The sequence below is a fragment of the Salmo salar genome, chromosome 19 (assembly GCF_965601325.2).
Source record: "Salmo salar chromosome 19, fSalSal1, whole genome shotgun sequence".
In the NCBI taxonomy this organism is placed as follows: domain Eukaryota; kingdom Metazoa; phylum Chordata; class Actinopteri; order Salmoniformes; family Salmonidae; genus Salmo; species Salmo salar.
Genome location: NC_138309.1, coordinates 33265973 through 33290630, shown reverse-complemented (window position 1 = coordinate 33290630; position 24658 = coordinate 33265973). Strand labels below are relative to the sequence as shown.

Below are 24658 nucleotides of genomic sequence, written 5' to 3'. Positions count from 1 at the left end.
TATAGCTTCAGACAACTTTACCTGATTCAACTATAGCTACAGACAACTATACCTGATTCAACTATACCTGATTCTACTATAGCTACAGACAACTATACCTGATTCAACTATAGCTACAGACAACTATACCTGATTCAACTATACCTGATTCAACTATAGCTACAGACAACTATACCTGATTCAACTTGACCTGATTCAACAATAGCTATAGACAACTATACCTGATTCAACTATAGCTACAGACAACGTATACCTGATTCTACTATAGCTACAGACAACTATACCTGATTCAACTATAGCTACAGTCAACTATACCTGATTCAACTATACCTGATTCAACTATACCTGATTCAACCATAGCTACAGACACCTATACCTGATTCAACTATACCTGATTCAACTATACCTGATTCAACTATAGCTACAGACAACTATACCTGATTCAACTATACCTGATTCAACATAGCTACAGACACCTATACCTGATTCAACTATACCTGCTTCAACTATACCTGTTTCTACTATAGCTACAGACAACTATACCTGATTTAACTATAGCTACAGACAACTATACCTGATTCAAATATACCTGATTCAACTATACCTGATTCAACTATAGCTATAGACAACTATACCTGATTCCACTATAGCTACAGACAACTATACCTGATTCAACTATACTTGATTCAACTATAGCTACAGACAACGTATTCCTGATTCAACTCTACCTGATTCTACTATAGCTACAGACAACTATATCTGATTCAACTATACCTGATTCAACTATAGCTGTTTCAACTATACCTGTTTCTACTATAGCTAAAGACAAGGATACCTGATTCAACTATACCTGATTCAACTATAGATACAGACAACTGCACGTCATTCAACTATACCTGATTCAACTATACCTGATTCAACTATACCTGATTCAAATATAGCTTCAGACAACTATTCCTGTTTCTACTATAGCTACAGACAACTATACCTGATTCAACTATACCTGATTCTACTATAGCTACAGACAACTATACCTGATTCAACTATACCTGATTCAACTATAGCTACAGACAACTATACCTGATTGAACTATACCGATTGAACTATAGCTACAGACAACGTATACCTGATTCAACTATAGCTTCAGACAACTATACCTGATTCAACTATACCTGATTCAACTATAGCTACAGACAACTATAGCTGATTCAACTATAGCTGATTCAACTATAGCTTCAGACAACTATTCCTGTTTCTACTATAGCTACAGACAACTATACCTTATTCAACTATACCTTATTGAACTATACCGATTGAACTATAGCTACAGACAAAGTATACCTGATTCAACTATACCTGATTCAACTATAGCTTCAGACAACTTTACCTGATTCAACTATAGCTACAGACAACTATACCTGATTCAACTATACCTGATTCTACTATAGCTACAGACAACTATACCTGATTCAACTATAGCTACAGACAACTATACCTGATTCAACTATACCTGATTCAACTATAGCTACAGACAACTATACCTGATTCAACTTGACCTGATTCAACAATAGCTATAGACAACTATACCTGATTCAACTATAGCTACAGACAACGTATACCTGATTCTACTATAGCTACAGACAACTATACCTGATTCAACTATAGCTACAGTCAACTATACCTGATTCAACTATACCTGATTCAACTATACCTGATTCAACCATAGCTACAGACACCTATACCTGATTCAACTATACCTGATTCAACTATACCTGATTCAACTATAGCTACAGACAACTATACCTGATTCAACTATACCTGATTCAACATAGCTACAGACACCTATACCTGATTCAACTATACCTGCTTCAACTATACCTGTTTCTACTATAGCTACAGACAACTATACCTGATTTAACTATAGCTACAGACAACTATACCTGATTCAAATATACCTGATTCAACTATACCTGATTCAACTATAGCTATAGACAACTATACCTGATTCCACTATAGCTACAGACAACTATACCTGATTCAACTATACTTGATTCAACTATAGCTACAGACAACGTATTCCTGATTCAACTCTACCTGATTCTACTATAGCTACAGACAACTATATCTGATTCAACTATACCTGATTCAACTATAGCTATAGACAACTATACCTGATTCAACTATACCTGTTTCTACTATAGCTACAGACAACGATACCTGATTCAACTATACCTGATTCAACTATAGGTACAGACAACTGCACCTGATTCAACTATACCTGATTCAACTATACCTGATTCAATCTTACCTGATTCAACTATAGCTACAGACAATGTATACCTGATTCTACTACAGCTACAGACAACTATACCTGATTCAACTATAGCTACAATCAACTATACCTGATTCAACTATACCTGATTCAACTATACCTGATTCAAGCATAGCTACAGACACCTATACCTGATTCAACTATACCTTATTCAACTATACCTGATTCAACTATAGCTACAGACAACTATACCTGATTCAACTATAGCTTCAGACAACTATACCTGATTCAACTATACCTGATTTAACTATAGCTACAGACAACTATACCTGTTTCTAATATAGCTACAGACAACTATACCTGATTTAACTATAGCTACAGACAACTATACCTGATTCAACTATACCTGATTCAACTATAGCTTCAGACAACTATACCTGATTCAACTATACCTGATTCAACTATAGCTGCAGACAACTATAGCTGATTCAACTATACCTGATTCAACTATAGCTGTTTCAACTATACCTGTTTCTACTATAGCTAAAGACAAGGATACCTGATTCAACTATACCTGATTCAACTATAGATACAGACAACTGCACGTCATTCAACTATACCTGATTCAACTATACCTGATTCAACTATACCTGATTCAAATATAGCTTCAGACAACTATTCCTGTTTCTACTATAGCTACAGACAACTATACCTGATTCAACTATACCTAATTCTACTATAGCTACAGACAACTATACCTGATTCAACTATACCTGATTCAACTATAGCTACAGACAACTATACCTGATTCAACTATACCGATTGAACTATAGCTACAGACAACGTATACCTGATTCAACTATAGCTTCAGACAACTATACCTGATTCAACTATACCTGATTCAACTATACCTGATTCAACTATAGCTACAGACAACTATAGCTGATTCAACTATAGCTGATTCAACTATAGCTTCAGACAACTATTCCTGTTTCTACTATAGCTACAGACAACTATACCTGATTCAACTATACCTTATTGAACTATACCGATTGAACTATAGCTACAGACAAAGTATACCTGATTCAACTATACCTGATTCAACTATAGCTTCAGACAACTTTACCTGATTCAACTATAGCTACAGACAACTATACCTGATTCAACTATACCTGATTCTACTATAGCTACAGACAACTATACCTGATTCAACTATAGCTACAGACAACTATACCTGATTCAACTTGACCTGATTCAACAATAGCTATAGACAACTATACCTGATTCCACTATAGCTACAGACAACTATACCTGATTCAACTATACTTGATTCAACTATAGCTACAGACAACGTATACCTGATTCAACTATACCTGATTCTACTATTGCTACAGACAACTATACCTGATTCAACTATACCTGATTCAACATAGCTACAGACACCCATACCTGATTCAACTATACCTGATTCAACTATACCTGTTTCTACTATAGCTACAGACAACTATACCTGATTTAACTATAGCTACAGACAACTATACCTGATTCAAATATACCTGATTCAACTATACCTGATTCAACTATAGCTATAGACAACTATACCTGATTCCACTATAGCTACAGACAACTATACCTGATTCAACTATACTTGATTCAACTATAGCTACAGACAACGTATTCCTGATTCAACTCTACCTGATTCTACTATAGCTACAGACAACTATATCTGATTCAACTATACCTGATTCAACTATAGCTATAGACAACTATACCTGATTCAACTATACCTGTTTCTACTATAGCTACAGACAACGATACCTGATTAAACTATACCTGATTCAACTATACCTGATTCAACCTTACCTGATTCAACTATAGCTACAGACAATGTATACCTGATTCTACTATAGCTACAGACAACTATACCTGATTCAACTATAGCTACAATCAACTATACCTGATTCAACTATACCTGATTCAACTATACCTGATTCAAGCATAGCTACAGACACCTATACCTGATTCAACTATACCTTATTCAACTATACCTGATTCAACTATAGCTACAGACAACTATACCTGATTCAACTATAGCTTCAGACAACTATACCTGATTCAACTATACCTGATTCAACTATAGCTACAGACAACTATACCTCTTTCTAATATAGCTACAGACAACTATACCTGATTTAACTATAGCTACAGACAACTATACCTGATTCAACTATACCTGATTCAACTATAGCTTCAGACAACTATACCTGATTCAAATATACCTGATTCAACTATAGCTACAGACAACTATAGCTGATTCAACTATACCTGATTCAACTATAGCTGTTTCAACTATACCTGTTTCTACTATAGCTAAAGAAAAGGATACCTGATTCAACTATACCTGATTCAACTATAGATACAGACAACTGCACGTCATTCAACTATACCTGATTCAACTATACCTGATTCAACTATACCTGATTCAAATATAGCTTCAGACAACTATTCCTGTTTCTACTATAGCTACAGACAACTATACCTGATTCAACTATACCTGATTCAACTATACCTGATTCAACTATAGCTACAGACAACGTATACCTGATTCTACTATAGCTACAGACAACTATACCTGATTCAACTATAGCTACAGTCAACTATACCTGATTCAACTATACCTGATTCAACTATACCTGATTCAACCATAGCTACAGACACCTATACCTGATTCAACTATACCTGATTCAACTATAGCTTCAGACAACTATACCTGATTCAACTATACCTGATTCAACTAAAGCTACAGACAACGTATACCTGATTCTACTATAGCTACAGACAACTATACCTGATTCAACTATAGCTACAGTCAACTATACCTGATTCAACTATACCTGATTCAACTATACCTGATTCAACCATAGCTACAGACACCTATACCTGATTCAACTATACCTGATTCAACTATAGCTTCAGACAACTATACCTGATTCAACTATACCTGATTCAACTATAGCTACAGACAACTATACCTGATTCAACTATAGCTACAGACAACTATAGCTGATTCAACTATACCTGATTCAACTATAGCTGTTTCAACTATACCTGTTTCTACTATAGCTAAAGACAAGGATACCTGATTCAACTATACCTGATTCAACTATAGATACAGACAACTGCACGTCATTCAACTATACCTGATTCAACTATACCTGATTCAACTATACCTGATTCAAATATAGCTTCAGACAACTATTCCTGTTTCTACTATAGCTACAGACAACTATACCTGATTCAACTATACCTGATTCTACTATAGCTACAGACAACTATACCTGATTCAACTATACCTGATTCAACTATAGCTACAGACAACTATACCTGATTGAACTATACCGATTGAACTATAGCTACAGACAACGTATACCTGATTCAACTATAGCTTCAGACAACTATACCTGATTCAACTATACCTGATTCAACTATAGCTACAGACAACTATAGCTGATTCAACTATAGCTGATTCAACTATAGCTTCAGACAACTATTCCTGTTTCTACTATAGCTACAGACAACTATACCTGATTCAACTCTACCTTATTGAACTATACCGATTGAACTATAGCTACAGACAAAGTATACCTGATTCAACTATACCTGATTCAACTATAGCTTCAGACAACTTTACCTGATTCAACTATAGCTACAGACAACTATACCTGATTCAACTATACCTGATTCTACTATAGCTACAGACAACTATACCTGATTCAACTATAGCTACAGACAACTATACCTGATTCAACTATACCTGATTCAACTATAGCTACAGACAACTATACCTGATTCAACTTGACCTGATTCAACAATAGCTATAGACAACTATACCTGATTCAACTATAGCTACAGACAACGTATACCTGATTCTACTATAGCTACAGACAACTATACCTGATTCAACTATAGCTACAGTCAACTATACCTGATTCAACTATACCTGATTCAACTATACCTGATTCAACCATAGCTACAGACACCTATACCTGATTCAACTATACCTGATTCAACTATACCTGATTCAACTATAGCTACAGACAACTATACCTGATTCAACTATACCTGATTCAACATAGCTACAGACACCTATACCTGATTCAACTATACCTGCTTCAACTATACCTGTTTCTACTATAGCTACAGACAACTATACCTGATTTAACTATAGCTACAGACAACTATACCTGATTCAAATATACCTGATTCAACTATACCTGATTCAACTATAGCTATAGACAACTATACCTGATTCCACTATAGCTACAGACAACTATACCTGATTCAACTATACTTGATTCAACTATAGCTACAGACAACGTATTCCTGATTCAACTCTACCTGATTCTACTATAGCTACAGACAACTATATCTGATTCAACTATACCTGATTCAACTATAGCTATAGACAACTATACCTGATTCAACTATACCTGTTTCTACTATAGCTACAGACAACGATACCTGATTCAACTATACCTGATTCAACTATAGGTACAGACAACTGCACCTGATTCAATTATACCTGATTCAACTATACCTGATTCAATCTTACCTGATTCAACTATAGCTACAGACAATGTATACCTGATTCTACTATAGCTACAGACAACTATACCTGATTCAACTATAGCTACAATCAACTATACCTGATTCAACTATACCTGATTCAACTATACCTGATTCAAGCATAGCTACAGACACCTATACCTGATTCAACTATACCTTATTCAACTATACCTGATTCAACTATAGCTACAGACAACTATATCCCTGATTCAACTATAGCTTCAGACAACTATACCTGATTCAACTATACCTGATTTAACTATAGCTACAGACAACTATACCTGTTTCTAATATAGCTACAGACAACTATACCTGATTTAACTATAGCTACAGACAACTATACCTGATTCAACTATACCTGATTCAACTATAGCTTCAGACAACTATACCTGATTCAACTATACCTGATTCAACTATAGCTGCAGACAACTATAGCTGATTCAACTATACCTGATTCAACTATAGCTGTTTCAACTATACCTGTTTCTACTATAGCTAAAGACAAGGATACCTGATTCAACTATACCTGATTCAACTATAGATACAGACAACTGCACGTCATTCAACTATACCTGATTCAACTATACCTGATTCAACTATACCTGATTCAAATATAGCTTCAGACAACTATTCCTGTTTCTACTATAGCTACAGACAACTATACCTGATTCAACTATACCTGATTCTACTATAGCTACAGACAACTATACCTGATTCAACTATACCTGATTCAACTATAGCTACAGACAACTATACCTGATTCAACTATACCGATTGAACTATAGCTACAGACAACGTATACCTGATTCAACTATAGCTTCAGACAACTATACCTGATTCAACTATACCTGATTCAACTATACCTGATTCAACTATAGCTACAGACAACTATAGCTGATTCAACTATAGCTGATTCAACTATAGCTTCAGACAACTATTCCTGTTTCTACTATAGCTACAGACAACTATACCTGATTCAACTATACCTTATTGAACTATACCGATTGAACTATAGCTACAGACAAAGTATACCTGATTCAACTATACCTGATTCAACTATAGCTTCAGACAACTTTACCTGATTCAACTATAGCTACAGACAACTATACCTGATTCAACTATACCTGATTCTACTATAGCTACAGACAACTATACCTGATTCAACTATAGCTACAGACAACTATAACTTATTCAACTATACCTGATTCAACTATAGCTACAGACAACTATACCTGATTCAACTTGACCTGATTCAACAATAGCTATAGACAACTATACCTGATTCCACTATAGCTACAGACAACTATACCTGATTCAACTATACTTGATTCAACTATAGCTACAGACAACGTATACCTGATTCAACTATACCTGATTCTACTATTGCTACAGACAACTATATCTGATTCAACTATACCTGATTCAACTATAGCTATAGACAACTATACCTGATTCAACTATAGCTACAGACAACTATACCTGATTCAACTATACTTGATTCAACTATAGCTACAGACAACTATAGCTGATTCAACTGTAGCTGATTCTACAATACCTGATTCAACTATACCTGATTCAACTATACCTGTTTCTACTATAGCTACAGACAACGATACCTGATTCAACTATACCTGATTCAACTATAGGTACAGACAACTTCACCTGATTCAACTATACCTGATTCAACTATACCTGATTCAACTATACCTGATTCAACTATACCTGTTTCTACTATAGCTTCAGACAACTATAGCTGATTCAACTGTAGCTGATTCTACAATACCTGATTCAACTATACCTGATTCAACTATACCTGTTTCTACTATAGCTACAGACAACGATACCTGATTCAACTATACCTGATTCAACTATAGGTACAGACAACTGCACCTGATTCAACTATACCTGATTCAACTATACCTGATTCAACTATAGCTACAGACAACGTATACCTGATTCTACTATAGCTACAGACAACTATACCTGATTCAACTATACCTGATTCAACTATACCTGATTCAACTATAGCTACAGACAACGTATACCTGATTCTACTATAGCTACAGACAACTATACCTGATTCAACTATAGCTACAGTCAACTATACCTGATTCAACTATACCTGATTCAACTATACCTGATTCAACCATAGCTACAGACACCTATACCTGATTCAACTATACCTGATTCAACTATAGCTTCAGACAACTATACCTGATTCAACTATACCTGATTCAACTATAGCTACAGACAACTATACCTGTTTCTAATATAGCTACAGACAACTATACCTGATTTAACTATAGCTACAGACAACTATACCTGATTCAACTATACCTGATTCAACTATAGCTTCAGACAACTATACCTGATTGAACTATAGCTACAGACAACTATAGCTGATTCAACTATACCTGATTCAACTATAGCTGTTTCAACTATACCTGTTTCTACTATAGCTAAAGACAAGGATACCTGATTCAACTATACCTGATTCAACTATAGATGCAGACAACTGCACGTCATTGAACTATACCTGATTCAACTATACCTGATTCAACTATACCTGATTCAAATATAGCTTCAGACAACTATTCCTGTTTCTACTATAGCTACAGACAACTATACCTGATTCAACTATACCTGATTCTACTATAGCTACAGACAACTATACCTGATTCAACTATACCTGATTCAACTATAGCTACAGACAACTATACCTGATTGAACTATACCGATTGAACTATAGCTACAGACAACGTATACCTGATTCAACTATAGCTTCAGACAACTATACCTGATTCAACTATACCTGATTCAACTATACCTGATTCAACTATAGCTACAGACAACTATAGCTGATTCAACTATAGCTGATTCAACTATAGCTTCAGACAACTATTCCTGTTTCTACTATAGCTACAGACAACTATACCTGATTCAACTATACCTTATTGAACTATACCGATTGAACTATAGCTACAGACAAAGTATACCTGATTCAACTATACCTGATTCAACTATAGCTTCAGACAACTTTACCTGATTCAACTATAGCTACAGACAACTATACCTGATTCAACTATACCTGATTCTACTATAGCTACAGACAACTATACCTGATTCAACTATAGCTACAGACAACTATACCTGATTCAACTTGACCTGATTCAACAATAGCTATAGACAACTATACCTGATTCTACTATAGCTACAGACAACGTATACCTGATTCTACTATAGCTACAGACAACTATACCTGATTCAACTATAGCTACAGTCAACTATACCTGATTCAACTATACCTGATTCAACCATAGCTACAGACACCTATACCTGATTCAACTATACCTGATTCAACTATACCTGATTCAACTATACCTGATTCAACTATAGCTACAGACAACTATACCTGATTCAACTATACCTGATTCAACATAGCTACAGACACCTATACCTGATTCAACTATACCTGATTCAACTATACCTGTTTCTACTATAGCTACAGACAACTATACCTGATTTAACTATAGCTACAGACAACTATACCTGATTCAACTATACTTGATTCAACTATAGCTACAGACAACGTATTCCTGATTCAACTATACCTGATTCAACTATAGGTACAGACAACTGCACCTGATTCAACTATACCTGATTCAACTATACCTGATTCAACCTTACCTGATTCAACTATAGCTACAGACAATGTATACCTGATTCTACTATAGCTACAGACAACTATACCTGATTCAACTATAGCTACAATCAACTATACCTGATTCAACTATACCTGATTCAACTATACCTGATTCAAGCATAGCTACAGACACCTATACCTGATTCAACTATACCTTATTCAACTATACCTGATTCAACTATAGCTACAGACAACTATACCTGATTCAACTATACCTGATTCAACTATAGCTACAGACAACTATACCTGATTCAACTATACCTGATTCAACATAGCTACAGACACCGATACCTGATTCAACTATACCTGATTCAACTATACCTGTTTCTACTATAGCTACAGACAACTATACCTGATTTAACTATAGCTACAGACAACTATACCTGATTCAACTATACCTGATTCAACTATAGCTACAGACAACTATACCTGATTCAAATATACCTGATTCAACTGTACCTGATTCAACTATAGCTACAGACAACTATAGCTGATTCAACTGTAGCTGATTCTACAATACCTGATTCAACTATACCTGATTCAACTATAGCTGTTTCTACTATAGCTACAGACAACGATACCTGATTCAACTATAGTTAAAGCCTTCTGCACCTGATTCAACTATACCTGATTCAACTATACCTGTTTCTACTATAGCTACAGACAACTATACCTGATTCAACTATAGCTGATTCTACTATAGCTACAGACAACTATTCCTGATTCAACTATACCTGATTGAACTGTACCTGATTGAACTATAGCTACAGACAATGTATACCTTATTCAACTATACCTGATTCAACTATAGCTACAGACAACTATACCTGATTCAACTATACCTGATTCAACAAAAGCTACAGACAACTGTACCTGATTAAACTATAGCTACAGACAACTATAGCTGATTCAACTATAGCTTATTCTTCTATTCCTGATTCAACTATACCTGATTCAACTATAGCTATAGACAACTATACCTGATTCAACTATTCTTGATTCAACTATAGCTACAGACAACGTATTCCTGATTCAACTATACATGGTTCTACTATAGCTACAGACAACTATACCTGATTCAACTATAGTTACAGACAACTATACCTGATTCAACTATACCTGATTCAACTATAGCTACAGACAGCTATACCTGATTCAACTATACCTGATTCAACTATAACTGATTCAACAATAGCTGATTCAACTGTAGCTGATTCTACAATACCTGATTCAACTATACCTGTTTCTACTATAGCTACAGACAACGATACCTGATTCAACTATACCTGATTAAACTATAGATACAGACAACTATACCTGATTCAACTATACCTGATTCAACTATACCTGATTCAACTATACTTGTTTCAACTATAGCTACAGACAACGTATACCTGATTCAACTATACCTGATTCTACTATAGCTTCAGACAACTATACCTTATTCAACTATAGCTACAGACAACTATACCTGTTTCTACTATAGCTACAGACAACTATACCTGATTCAACTATACCTGATTCAACTATAGCTACAGACAACATATACCTGATTCAACTATAGCTACAGACAACTATACCTGATTCAACTATACTTGATTCAACTATAGCTACAGACAACGTATACCTGATTCAACTATACCTGATTCTACTATAGCCACAGACAACTATACCTGATTAAACTATAGCTACAGACAACTATACCTGATTCAACTATACCTGATTCAACTCTAGCTACAGACAACTATAGCTGATTCAACTATACCTGATTCAACTATACCTGATTCAACTATAGCTACAGACAACTATACCTGTTTCTACTATAGCTACAGACAACTATACCTGGTTGAACTATACCTGATTGAACTTTACCGACTGAACTATAGCTACAGACAACGTATACCTGATTCAACTATACCTGATTCAACTATAGCTACAGACAACTTTATCTGATTCAACTATAGCTACAGACAACTATACCTGATTCAACTATACCTGATTCTACTATAGCTACAGACAACTATAGCTACAGACAACTATACCTGATTCAACTATATCTGATTCAACTATAGCTACAGACAACTATACCTGATTCAACTATACCTGATTCAACAATAGCTATAGACAACTGTACCTGATTCAACTATAGCTACAGACAACTATAGCTGATACAACTATAGCTTATTCTTCTATTCCTGATTCAACTATACCTGATTCAACTATAGATACAGACAACTGCTCCTGATTCCACTATAGCTACAGACAACTATACCCGATTCAACTATACCCGATTCAACTATACCTGATTCAACTATACCTGATTCAAATATAGCTACAGACCACTATACCTGATTCAACTATTGTTATAGACAACTATACCTGATTCAACTATTGCTACAGACAACTATACCTGATTCAACTGTACATGATTCTACTATAGCTACAGACAACTATACCTGATTTAACTATAGCTACAGACAACTATACCTGATTCAACTATACCTGATTCAACTATAGCTACAGACAACTATACCTGATTTAACTATAGCTACAGACAACTATACCTGATTCAACTATACCTGATTCAACTATAGCTACAGACAACTATACCTGATTCAACTATACCTGATTAAACTATAGCTACAGACAACTATACCTGATTCAACTATACCTGATTCAACTATAGCTACAGACAACTATAGCTGATTCAACTGTAGCTGATTCTACAATACCTGATTCAACTATACCTGATTCAACTATAGCTGTTTCTACTATAGCTACAGACAACGATACCTGATTCAACTATAGTTAAAGCCTTCTGCACCTGATTCAACTATACCTGATTCAACTATACCTGTTTCTACTATAGCTACAGACAACTATACCTGATTCAACTATAGCTGATTCTACTATAGCTACAGACAACTATTCCTGATTCAACTATACCTGATTGAACTGTACCTGATTGAACTATAGCTACAGACAATGTATACCTTATTCAACTATACCTGATTCAACTATAGCTACAGACAACTATACCTGATTCAACTATACCTGATTCAACAATAGCTACAGACAACTGTACCTGATTAAACTATAGCTACAGACAACTATAGCTGATTCAACTATAGCTTATTCTTCTATTCCTGATTCAACTATACCTGATTCAACTATAGCTATAGACAACTATACCTGATTCAACTATTCTTGATTCAACTATAGCTACAGACAACGTATTCCTGATTCAACTATACATGGTTCTACTATAGCTACAGACAACTATACCTGATTCAACTATAGTTACAGACAACTATACCTGATTCAACTATACCTGATTCAACTATAGCTACAGACAGCTATACCTGATTCAACTATACCTGATTCAACTATAACTGATTCAACAATAGCTGATTCAACTGTAGCTGATTCTACAATACCTGATTCAACTATACCTGTTTCTACTATAGCTACAGACAACGATACCTGATTCAACTATACCTGATTAAACTATAGATACAGACAACTATACCTGATTCAACTATACCTGATTCAACTATACCTGATTCAACTATACTTGTTTCAACTATAGCTACAGACAACGTATACCTGATTCAACTATACCTGATTCTACTATAGCTTCAGACAACTATACCTTATTCAACTATAGCTACAGACAACTATACCTGTTTCTACTATAGCTACAGACAACTATACCTGATTCAACTATACCTGATTCAACTATAGCTACAGACAACATATACCTGATTCAACTATAGCTACAGACAACTATACCTGATTCAACTATACTTGATTCAACTATAGCTACAGACAACGTATACCTGATTCAACTATACCTGATTCTACTATAGCCACAGACAACTATACCTGATTAAACTATAGCTACAGACAACTATACCTGATTCAACTATACCTGATTCAACTCTAGCTACAGACAACTATAGCTGATTCAACTATACCTGATTCAACTATACCTGATTCAACTATAGCTACAGACAACTATACCTGTTTCTACTATAGCTACAGACAACTATACCTGGTTGAACTATACCTGATTGAACTTTACCGACTGAACTATAGCTACAGACAACGTATACCTGATTCAACTATACCTGATTCAACTATAGCTACAGACAACTTTATCTGATTCAACTATAGCTACAGACAACTATACCTGATTCAACTATACCTGATTCTACTATAGCTACAGACAACTATAGCTACAGACAACTATACCTGATTCAACTATACCTGATTCAACTATAGCTACAGACAACTATATCTGATTCAACTATAGCTACAGACAACTATACCTGATTCAACTATACCTGATTCAACAATAGCTATAGACAACTGTACCTGATTCAACTATAGCTACAGACAACTATAGCTGATACAACTATAGCTTATTCTTCTATTCCTGATTCAACTATACCTGATTCAACTATAGATACAGACAACTGCTCCTGATTCCACTATAGCTACAGACAACTATACCCGATTCAACTATACCCGATTCAACTATACCTGATTCAACTATACCTGATTCAAATATAGCTACAGACCACTATACCTGATTCAACTATTGTTATAGACAACTATACCTGATTCAACTATTGCTACAGACAACTATACCTGATTCAACTGTACATGATTCTACTATAGCTACAGACAACTATACCTGATTTAACTATAGCTACAGACAACTATACCTGATTCAACTATACCTGATTCAACTATAGCTACAGACAACTATACCTGATTTAACTATAGCTACAGACAACTATACCTGATTCAACTATACCTGATTCAACTATAGCTACAGACAACTATACCTGATTCAACTATATCTGATTCAACTATAGCTACAGACAACTATACCTTATTCAACTATACCTGATTCAACAATAGCTACAGACAACTGTACCTGATTAAACTAAAGCTACAGACAACTATAGCTGATACAACTATAGCTTATTCTTCTATTCCTGATTCAACTATACCTGATTCAACTATACCTGATTCAACTATAGATACAGACAACTGCTCCTGATTCCACTATAGCTACAGACAACTATACCCGATTCAACTATACCTGATTCAACTATACCTGATTCAACTATAGCTACAGATCACTATACCTGATTCAACTATACCTGATTCAACTATAGCTATAGACAACTATACCTGATTCAACTATAGCTACAGACAACTATACCTGATTCAACTATACATGATTCAACTATAGCTACTGACAACTATACCTGATTCAACTATACCTGATTCTACTATAGCTACAGACAACTATACCTGATTCAACTATAGCTGTTTCTACTATAGCTCCAGACAACTATACCTGATTTAACTATAGCTACAGACAACTATACCTGATTCAACTATACCTGATTCAACTATACCTACAGACAACTATACCTGATTCAACTATACCTGATTCAACTATACCTGTTTCTACTATAGCTACAGACAACGATACCTTATTCAACTATACCTGATTCAACTATAGATACAGACAACTGCACCTCATTCAACTATACCTGATTCAACTATACCTGATTCAACTATACCTGATTCTACTATAGCTTCAGACAACTATACCTGATTCAACTATAGCTACAGACAACTATACCTGATTCAACTATACCTGATTCTACTATAGCTACAGTCAACTATACGTGATTCAACTATAGCTACAGAGAACTATACCTGATTCAACTATACCTGATTCACCTTTAGCTATAGACAACTATACCTGATTCAACTATAGCTACAGACAACTATACCTGATTCAACTATAGCTACAGACAACTATACCTGATTCAACTATACCTGATTCAACTATAGCTACAGACAACTATACCTGCTTCAACTATACCTGTTTCTAATATAGCTACAGACAACTATACCTGATTTAACTATAGCTACAGACAACTATACCTGATTCAACTATACCTGATTCAACTATAGCTTTAGACAACTATACCTGATTCAACTATACCTGATTCAACTATAGCTACAGACAACTATAGCTGATTCAACTATACCTGATTCAACTATAGCTGTTTCAGCTATACCTGTTTCTACTATAGCTAAAGACAAGGATACCTGATTCAACTATACCTGATTCAACTATAGATACAGACAACTGCACGTCATTCAACTATACCTGATTCAACTATACCTGATTCAAATATAGCTACAGACAACTATTCCTGTTTCTACTATAGCTACAGACAACTATACCTGATTCAACTATACCTGATTCTACTATAGCTACAGACAACTATACCTGATTCAACTATACCTGATTCAACTATAGCTACAGACAACTATACCTGATTGAACTATACCGATTGAACTATAGCTACAGACAACGTATACCTGATTCAACTATAGCTTCAGACAACTATACCTGATTCAACTATAGCTACAGACAACTATAGCTGATTCAACTATAGCTGATTCAACTATAGCTACAGACAACTATTCCTGTTTCTACTATAGCTACAGACAACTATACCTGATTCAACTATACCTGATTGAACTATACCGATTGAACTATAGCTACAGACAAAGTATACCTGATTCAACTATACCTGATTCAACTATAGCTTCAGACAACTTTACCTGATTCAACTATAGCTACAGTCAAGTATACCTGATTCAACTATACCTGATTCTACTATAGCTACAGACAACTATACCTGATTCAACTATAGCTACAGACAACTATACCTTATTCAACTATACCTGATTCAACTATAGCTACAGACAACTATACCTGATTCAACAATAGCTATAGACAACTATACCTGATTCCACTATAGCTACAGACAACTATACCTGATTCAACTATACTTGATTCAACTATAGCTACAGACAACGTATACCTGATTCAACTATACCTGATTCTACTATTGCTACAGACAACTATATCTGATTCAACTATACCTGATTCAACTATAGCTATAGACAACTATACCTGATTCAACTATAGCTACAGACAACTATACCTGATTCAACTATAATTGATTCAACTATAGCTACAGACAACTATAGCTGATTCAACTGTAGCTGATTCTACAATACCTGATTCAACTATACCTGATTCAACTATACCTGTTTCTACTATAGCTACAGACAACGATACCTGATTCAACTATACCTGATTCAACTATAGGTACAGACAACTGCACCTGATTCAACTATACCTGATTCAACTATACCTGATTCAACTATACCTGTTTCTACTATAGCTTCAGACAACTATAGCTGATTCAACTGTAGCTGATTCTACAATACCTGATTCAACTATACCTGATTCAACTATACCTGTTTCTACTATAGCTACAGACAACGATACCTGATTCAACTATACCTGATTCAACTATAGGTACAGACAACTGCACCTGATTCAACTATACCTGATTCAACTATACCTGATTCAACTATACCTGATTCAACTATAGCTACAGACAACATATACCTGATTCTACTATAGCTACAGACAACTATACCTGATTCAACTATAGCTACAGTCAACTATACCTGATTCAACTATACCTGATTCAACTATACCTGATTCAACCATAGCTACAGACACCTATACCTGATTCAACTATACCTGATTCAACTATACCTGATTCAACTATAGCTACAGACAACTATACCTGATTCAACTATACCTGATTCAACTATACCTGATTCAACATAGCTACAGACACCTATACCTGATTCAACTATACCTGATTCAACTATACCTGTTTCTACTATAGCTACAGACAACTATACCTGATTTAACGATAGCTACAGACAACTATACCTGATTCAAATATACCTGATTCAACTGTACCTGATTCAACTATAGCTATAGACAACTATAGCTGATTCAACTGTAGCTGATTCTACAATACCTGATTCAACTATACCTGATTCAACTATAGCTGTTTCTACTATAGCTACAGACAACTATACCTGATTCAACTATAGCTGATTCAACTATAGATACAGCCTTCTGCACCTGATTCAACTATACCTGATTCAACTACACCTGTTTCTACTATAGCTACAGACAACTATACCTGATTCAACTATAGCTGATTCTACTATAGCTACAGACAACTATTCCTGATTCAACTATACCTGATTGAACTGTACCTGATTGAACTATAGCTACAGACAATGTATACCTTATTCAACTATACCTGATTCAACTATAGCTACAGACAACTATACCTGATTCAACTATAGCTACAGACAACTATTCCTGATTCAACTATAGCTGATTCTACTATAGCTACAGACAACGTATTCCTGATTCAACTATACCTGATTCAACTATACCTGATTCAACTATAGGTACAGACAACTATACCTGATTCTACTATACCTGATTCAACTATAGCTACAGACAACTATAGCTGATTCAACTATAGCTACAGACAACTATACCTGATTCAACTATCTCTGATTCAACTATAGCTACAGACAACTATACCTGATTCAACTATACCTGATTCAACTGTAGCTTCAGACAACTATAACTGATTCAACTATAGATACAGACAACTGCACCTGATTCAACTGTCCCTGATTCAACTATACCTGATTCTACTATTGCTACAGACAACTATACCTGATTCAACTATAGATACAGACAACTGCTCCTGATTCAACTATAGATACAGACAACTGCACCTGATTCAACTATACGTGATTCAACTATACCTGTTTCTACTATAGCTACAGACAACTGCACCTGATTCAACTGTCCCTGATTCAACTATACCTGATTCAACTATACCTGTTTCTACTGTAGCTACAGACAACTATACCTGATTCAACTATCGATACAGACAACCGCACCTGATTCAACTATACCTTATTCAACTATACCTGTTTCTACTGTAGCTACAGACAACTATACCTGATTCAACTATACCTGATTCAACTATAGCTACAGACAACTATACCTGATTCAACTATACCTGATTCAACTATACCTGATTCAACTATAGCTACAGACAACGTATACCTGATTCTACTATAGCTACAGACAACTATACCTTATTCAACTATAGCTACAGTCAACTATACCTGATTCAACTATACCTGATTCAACTATACCTGATTCAACCATAGCTACAGACACCTATACCGGATTCAACTATACCTGATTCAACTATTGCTACAGACAACTATTGCTGTTTCAACTATAGCTACAGACAACTATACCTGATTCAACTATACCTGATTCAACTATTGCTACAGACAACTATACCTGATTCAAGTATACCTGATTCAACTATACCTGTTTCTACTATAGCTACAGACAACTATACCTGATTCAACTATAGCTACAGACAACTATACCTGATCCAACTATAGCTACAGACAACTATACCTGATTCAACTATAGCTACAGACAAGTACACCTGTTTCAACTATACCTGATTCAACTATAACTGATTCAACTATACCTGATTCAACTATAGCTACAGACAACTATACCTGATTCAACTATAGCTACAGACAACAATACCTGATTCAACTATAGCTACAGACAACTATACCTGATTCAACTATACCTGATTCAACTAATAACTGATTCAACTGATAGCTGATTCAACTATACCTACAGGCAACTATATTTGGTTCGACGATACCCGATTAGATGATAGCTCATTCATGTGATAGCTGCAGTGTTGGTGCACCAGTCTGCCCCAGCAGACTGTGGTGCACCAGTCTGCCCCAGCAGACAGCAGGACATGACAGGTGTGTGTCCTACTAGGTATTCTGTGGTGCACCAGTCTCCCCCAGCAGACAGCAGGACATGACAGGTGTGTGTCCTACTAGGTCTTCTGTGATGCACCAGTCTGCCCCAGTAGACAGCAGGACATGACAGGTGTGTGTCCTACTAGGTCTTCTGTGGTGCACCAGTCTGCCCCAGCAGACAGCAGGACATGACAGGTGTGTGTCCTACTAGGTCTTCTGTGGTGCACCAGTCTGCCCCAGCAGACAGCAGGACACGACAGGTGTGTGTCCTACTAGGTCTTCTGTGGTGCACCAGTCTGTCCCAGCAGACAGCAGGACATGACAGGTGTGTGTCCTACTAGGTCTTCTGTGGTGCACCAGTCTGCCCCAGCAGACAGCAGGACATGACAGGTGTGTGTCCTACTAGGTCTTCTGTGGTGCACCAGTCTCCCCCAGCAGACAGCAGGACATGACAGGTGTGTGTAGTACTAGGTCTGAGGCAGGGCAACAGTCTCCCCCAGCAGACAGCAGGACATGACAGGTGTGTGTCCTACTAGGTCTGAGGCAGGGCACCAGTCTCCCCCAGCAGACAGCAGGACATGATAGGTGTGTGTCCTACTAGGTCTGAGGCAGGGCAGGAAACAGATGCGTTGTGAGGCTAGATGCTACAGATGGCTTTAAGAGGGGGGAGCTACTATCAGTACTATCGTCTGACCACCTCTCTCCTCTCTCCTTCCTGTGGGCCTAATAAGAGCTGCTCTCATCTTCTGATAACAACCCCAAAATACAGGATGCATGTCCTTCTGATCAGCATGTACCCTAGGTCTATGTGTGACCGACTGGCTCCCTGTCTGGTCCTTGTTCCTGAGATCTTGAATTTGAACCTCCTGGGTTTACTACCAGGTCTGGGGCTGACAGGGCTCAACCTGGGGGATGAAACTGTTAAAACATCCAGACAGGAGGAGGAGCAGGTCAAGTGTTCCCTGCAGGGGTTCTGTGGTCAATATGGACATACAGTCCATGTCTCAATCACACCAGTCATAGCACCACATGGATGGGATGCTAGGTAGATGCTTTGGTTTCAGGAGGAACACTATCTCCAGTGAGACCAAGGAGAGACACAGGAAGTGGGGGGTTAATGTGGACTTCCTGTATGTGTTAGAAGCCTTGAACAGTATACTTCCTCTTCCTGCTAACCCTGTGTGATGACACCTCTATGGCCCTGTACGGTGTGGTATCATGAGCTCTCAGACATGTCCAGAACAGCAGTATAACATGTTGTCTCCTCTCTACAGTCCATGTCCAGAAGAGCAGTATAACTAACATGTTGTCTCCTCTCTACAGCCCATGTCCAGATCAGGGGATGGGAGATGAGTTTAACCTCATGGATCATTCTGACCTCTACATACTAGACTTCAGTAAGTGGCTCTTTTTTTACACACACACACACACGATCAGTGTTGTCCAGGGTCACGCCAAGGCTCTTAGCACTCTGGGAGGAGGACACAATGGAGTTGTCAACCGTGATGGCGAGATCATGGAACGGGCAGTCCTTCCCCGGGAGGAAGGGCAGCTCCGTCTTACCGAGGTTCAGCTTGAGGTGGTGATCCGTCATCCACACTGATATGTCTGCCAGACATGCAGAGATGCGATTCGCTACCTGGTTATCAGAAGGGGGAAAGGAGAAGATTAATTGTGTGTCGTCTGCGTTGCAATGATAGGAGAGACCATGTGAAGATATGACAGAGCCAAGTGACTTGGTGTATAGCGAGAATAGGAGAGGGCCTAGAACTGAGCCCTGGGGGACACCAGTGGTGAGAGCACGTGGTGCAGAGACAGATTCTCGCCACGCCACCTGGTAGGAGTGACCTGTCAGGTAGGACGCAATCCAAGAGTGAGCCAACTCAGAGAGGGTGGAGAGGAGGATCTGATGGTTCACAGTATCAAAGGCAGCAGATAGGTCTAGAAGGATGAGAGCAGAGGAGAGAGTTAGCTTTAGCAGTGTGGAGAGCCTCCGTGACACAGAGAAGAGCAGTCTCAGTTGAATGACCAGTCTTGAAACCTGACTGATTTAGATCAAGAAGGTCATTCTGGGAGAGATAGCAAGAGAGCTGGCCAAGGACGGCACGCTCAAGAGTTTTGGAGAGAAAGAAAGAAGGGATACTGGTCGGTAGTTGTTGACATCGGAGGGATCGAGTGTAGGTTTTTTGAGAAGGGGTGCAACACTCGCTCTCTTGAAGACGGAAGGGACGTAGCCAGCGGTCAAGGATGAGTTGATGAGCGAGGTGAGGTAAGGGAGAAGGTCTCCGGAAATGGTCTGGAGAAGAGAGGAGGGGATAGGGTCAAGCGGGCAGGTTATTGGGCGGCCGGCCGTCACAAGTCGCAAGATTTCATCTGGAGAAAGAGGGGAGAAAGAGGTCAAAGCATAGGGTAGGGCAATGTGAGCAGGACCAACGGTGTCGTTTGACTTAACAAACGAGGATCGGATGTCATCAACCTTCTTTGCTTCATGATTAACGACTCATGGTGTAATCATAACAAAACAAATGTTATTGGTCACATACACGTGATTAGCAGATGTTATTGGTCACATACATGTGATTAGCAGATGTAATTGCGGGTGTAGCGAAAAGCTTGTGCTTCTAGCTCCGACAGTACAGTAATATCTAACAAGTAATATCTAGCAAATTACACAACATATACCCAATACACACAAATCTAAGTAGGAATGAATTTTAGTCCGTTCCGCTCTGACATCACTCGTCCATATGTATATAGTCTTAATTCATTCCTACTTAGATATAGAATACAGTACATGCAGCTGAAGTCGGTAGTTTACATACACTTAGGTTGGAGTCATTAAAACTCGTTTTTCAACCACTCCACAAATTTCTTGTTAACAAACTATAGTTTTGGCAAGTCGGTTAGGACATCTACTTTGTGCATGACACAAGTAATTTTTCCAACAATTGTTTACAGACAGATTATTTCACTTATAATTCACTGTATCGTAATTCATGTGGGTCAGAAGTTTACATACACTAAATTGACTGTGCCTTTAAACAGCTTGGAAAAGTCCAGAAAATTATTTCATGACTTTAGAAGCTTCTGATAGGCTAATTGACATAATTTGAGTCAATTGGAGGTGTACCTGTGGATGTATTTCCTCCTAACATAGCTGGTGAACTGAGTCAGGTTTGTAGGCCTCCTTGCTTGCACACGCTTTTTCAGTTCTGCCCACAAATGTTCTATAGGATTGAGGTCAGGGCTTTGTGATGGCCACTCTAATATCTTGACTTTGTTGTCTTAAGCTATTTTGCCACAACTTTGGAAGTATGCTTGGGGTCATTTTCCATTTTGAAGACCCATTTGGGACCAAGTTTTAACTTCCCGACTGATGTCTTGAGACCTTGCTTCAATATATCCACATAATTTTCGTTCCTCATGAATCCATCTATTTTGTGAAGTGCACCAGTCCCTCCTGCAGCAAAGCATCCCCACAACATGATGCTGCCACCGCTGTGCTTCACGGTTGGGATGGTGTTCTTCGGCTTGCAAGCCTCCCCCTTTTTCCTCCAAACATAACGATGGTTATTATGGCCAAACAGTTCTAATTTTATTTCATCAGACCAGAGGACATTTCTCCAAAAGTACGATCTTTGTCCTCATGTGCAGTTGCAAACCGTAGTCAGGCTTTTTTATGGCGGTTTTGGAGCAGTGGCTTCTTCCTTGCTGAGCGGCCTTTAAGGTTATGTCGATATAGTAAATATAGATACTATTGTACCCGTTTCCTTCAGCATCTTCACAAGGTCCTTTGCTGTTGTTCTGGGATTGATTTGCACTTTTCGCACCAAAGTACGTTCATCTCTAGGAGACAGAACGCGTCTCCTTCCTGAGCAGTATGACGGCTGAGGGGTCCCATGGTGTTTATTCTTGTGTACTATTGTTTGTACAGATGAACGTGGTACCTCCAGGCGTTTGGAAATTGCTCCCAAGGATGAACCAGACTTGTGGAGGTCTACAATTATTTTTCTGAGGTCTTGGCTGATTCATTTTGATTTTCCCATGATGTCAAGCATAGAGGCACTGAGTTTGAAGGTAGGCCTTGAAATACATCCACAGGTACACCTCCAATTGACTCAAATGATGTCAATTAGCCTGTCAGAAGCTTCTAAAGCCATGACATCGTTTTCTGGAATTTTCCAAGCTGTTCAAAGGCACAGTCAACTTAGTGTATGTAAACTTCTGACCCACTGGAATTGTGATAC

At 37.2% G+C, this 24658-nt stretch overlaps 1 protein-coding gene across 6 annotated transcripts in view; it reads left to right on the top strand.

The window, feature by feature from the left end:
* The window catches only part of LOC106578738 (kelch domain-containing protein 3), a 194702-nt gene that overhangs the window by 107267 nt on the left and 62777 nt on the right, over positions 1-24658 (top strand). For all 6 annotated transcript variants that reach the window (XM_045702234.2, XM_082965710.1, XM_082965712.1 and 3 more), the window contains one exon: positions 21735-21808. In XM_045702234.2, coding sequence (XP_045558190.1) covers positions 21735-21808 — 74 coding nt within the window. The remainder of the gene's footprint in view (positions 1-21734; positions 21809-24658) is intronic.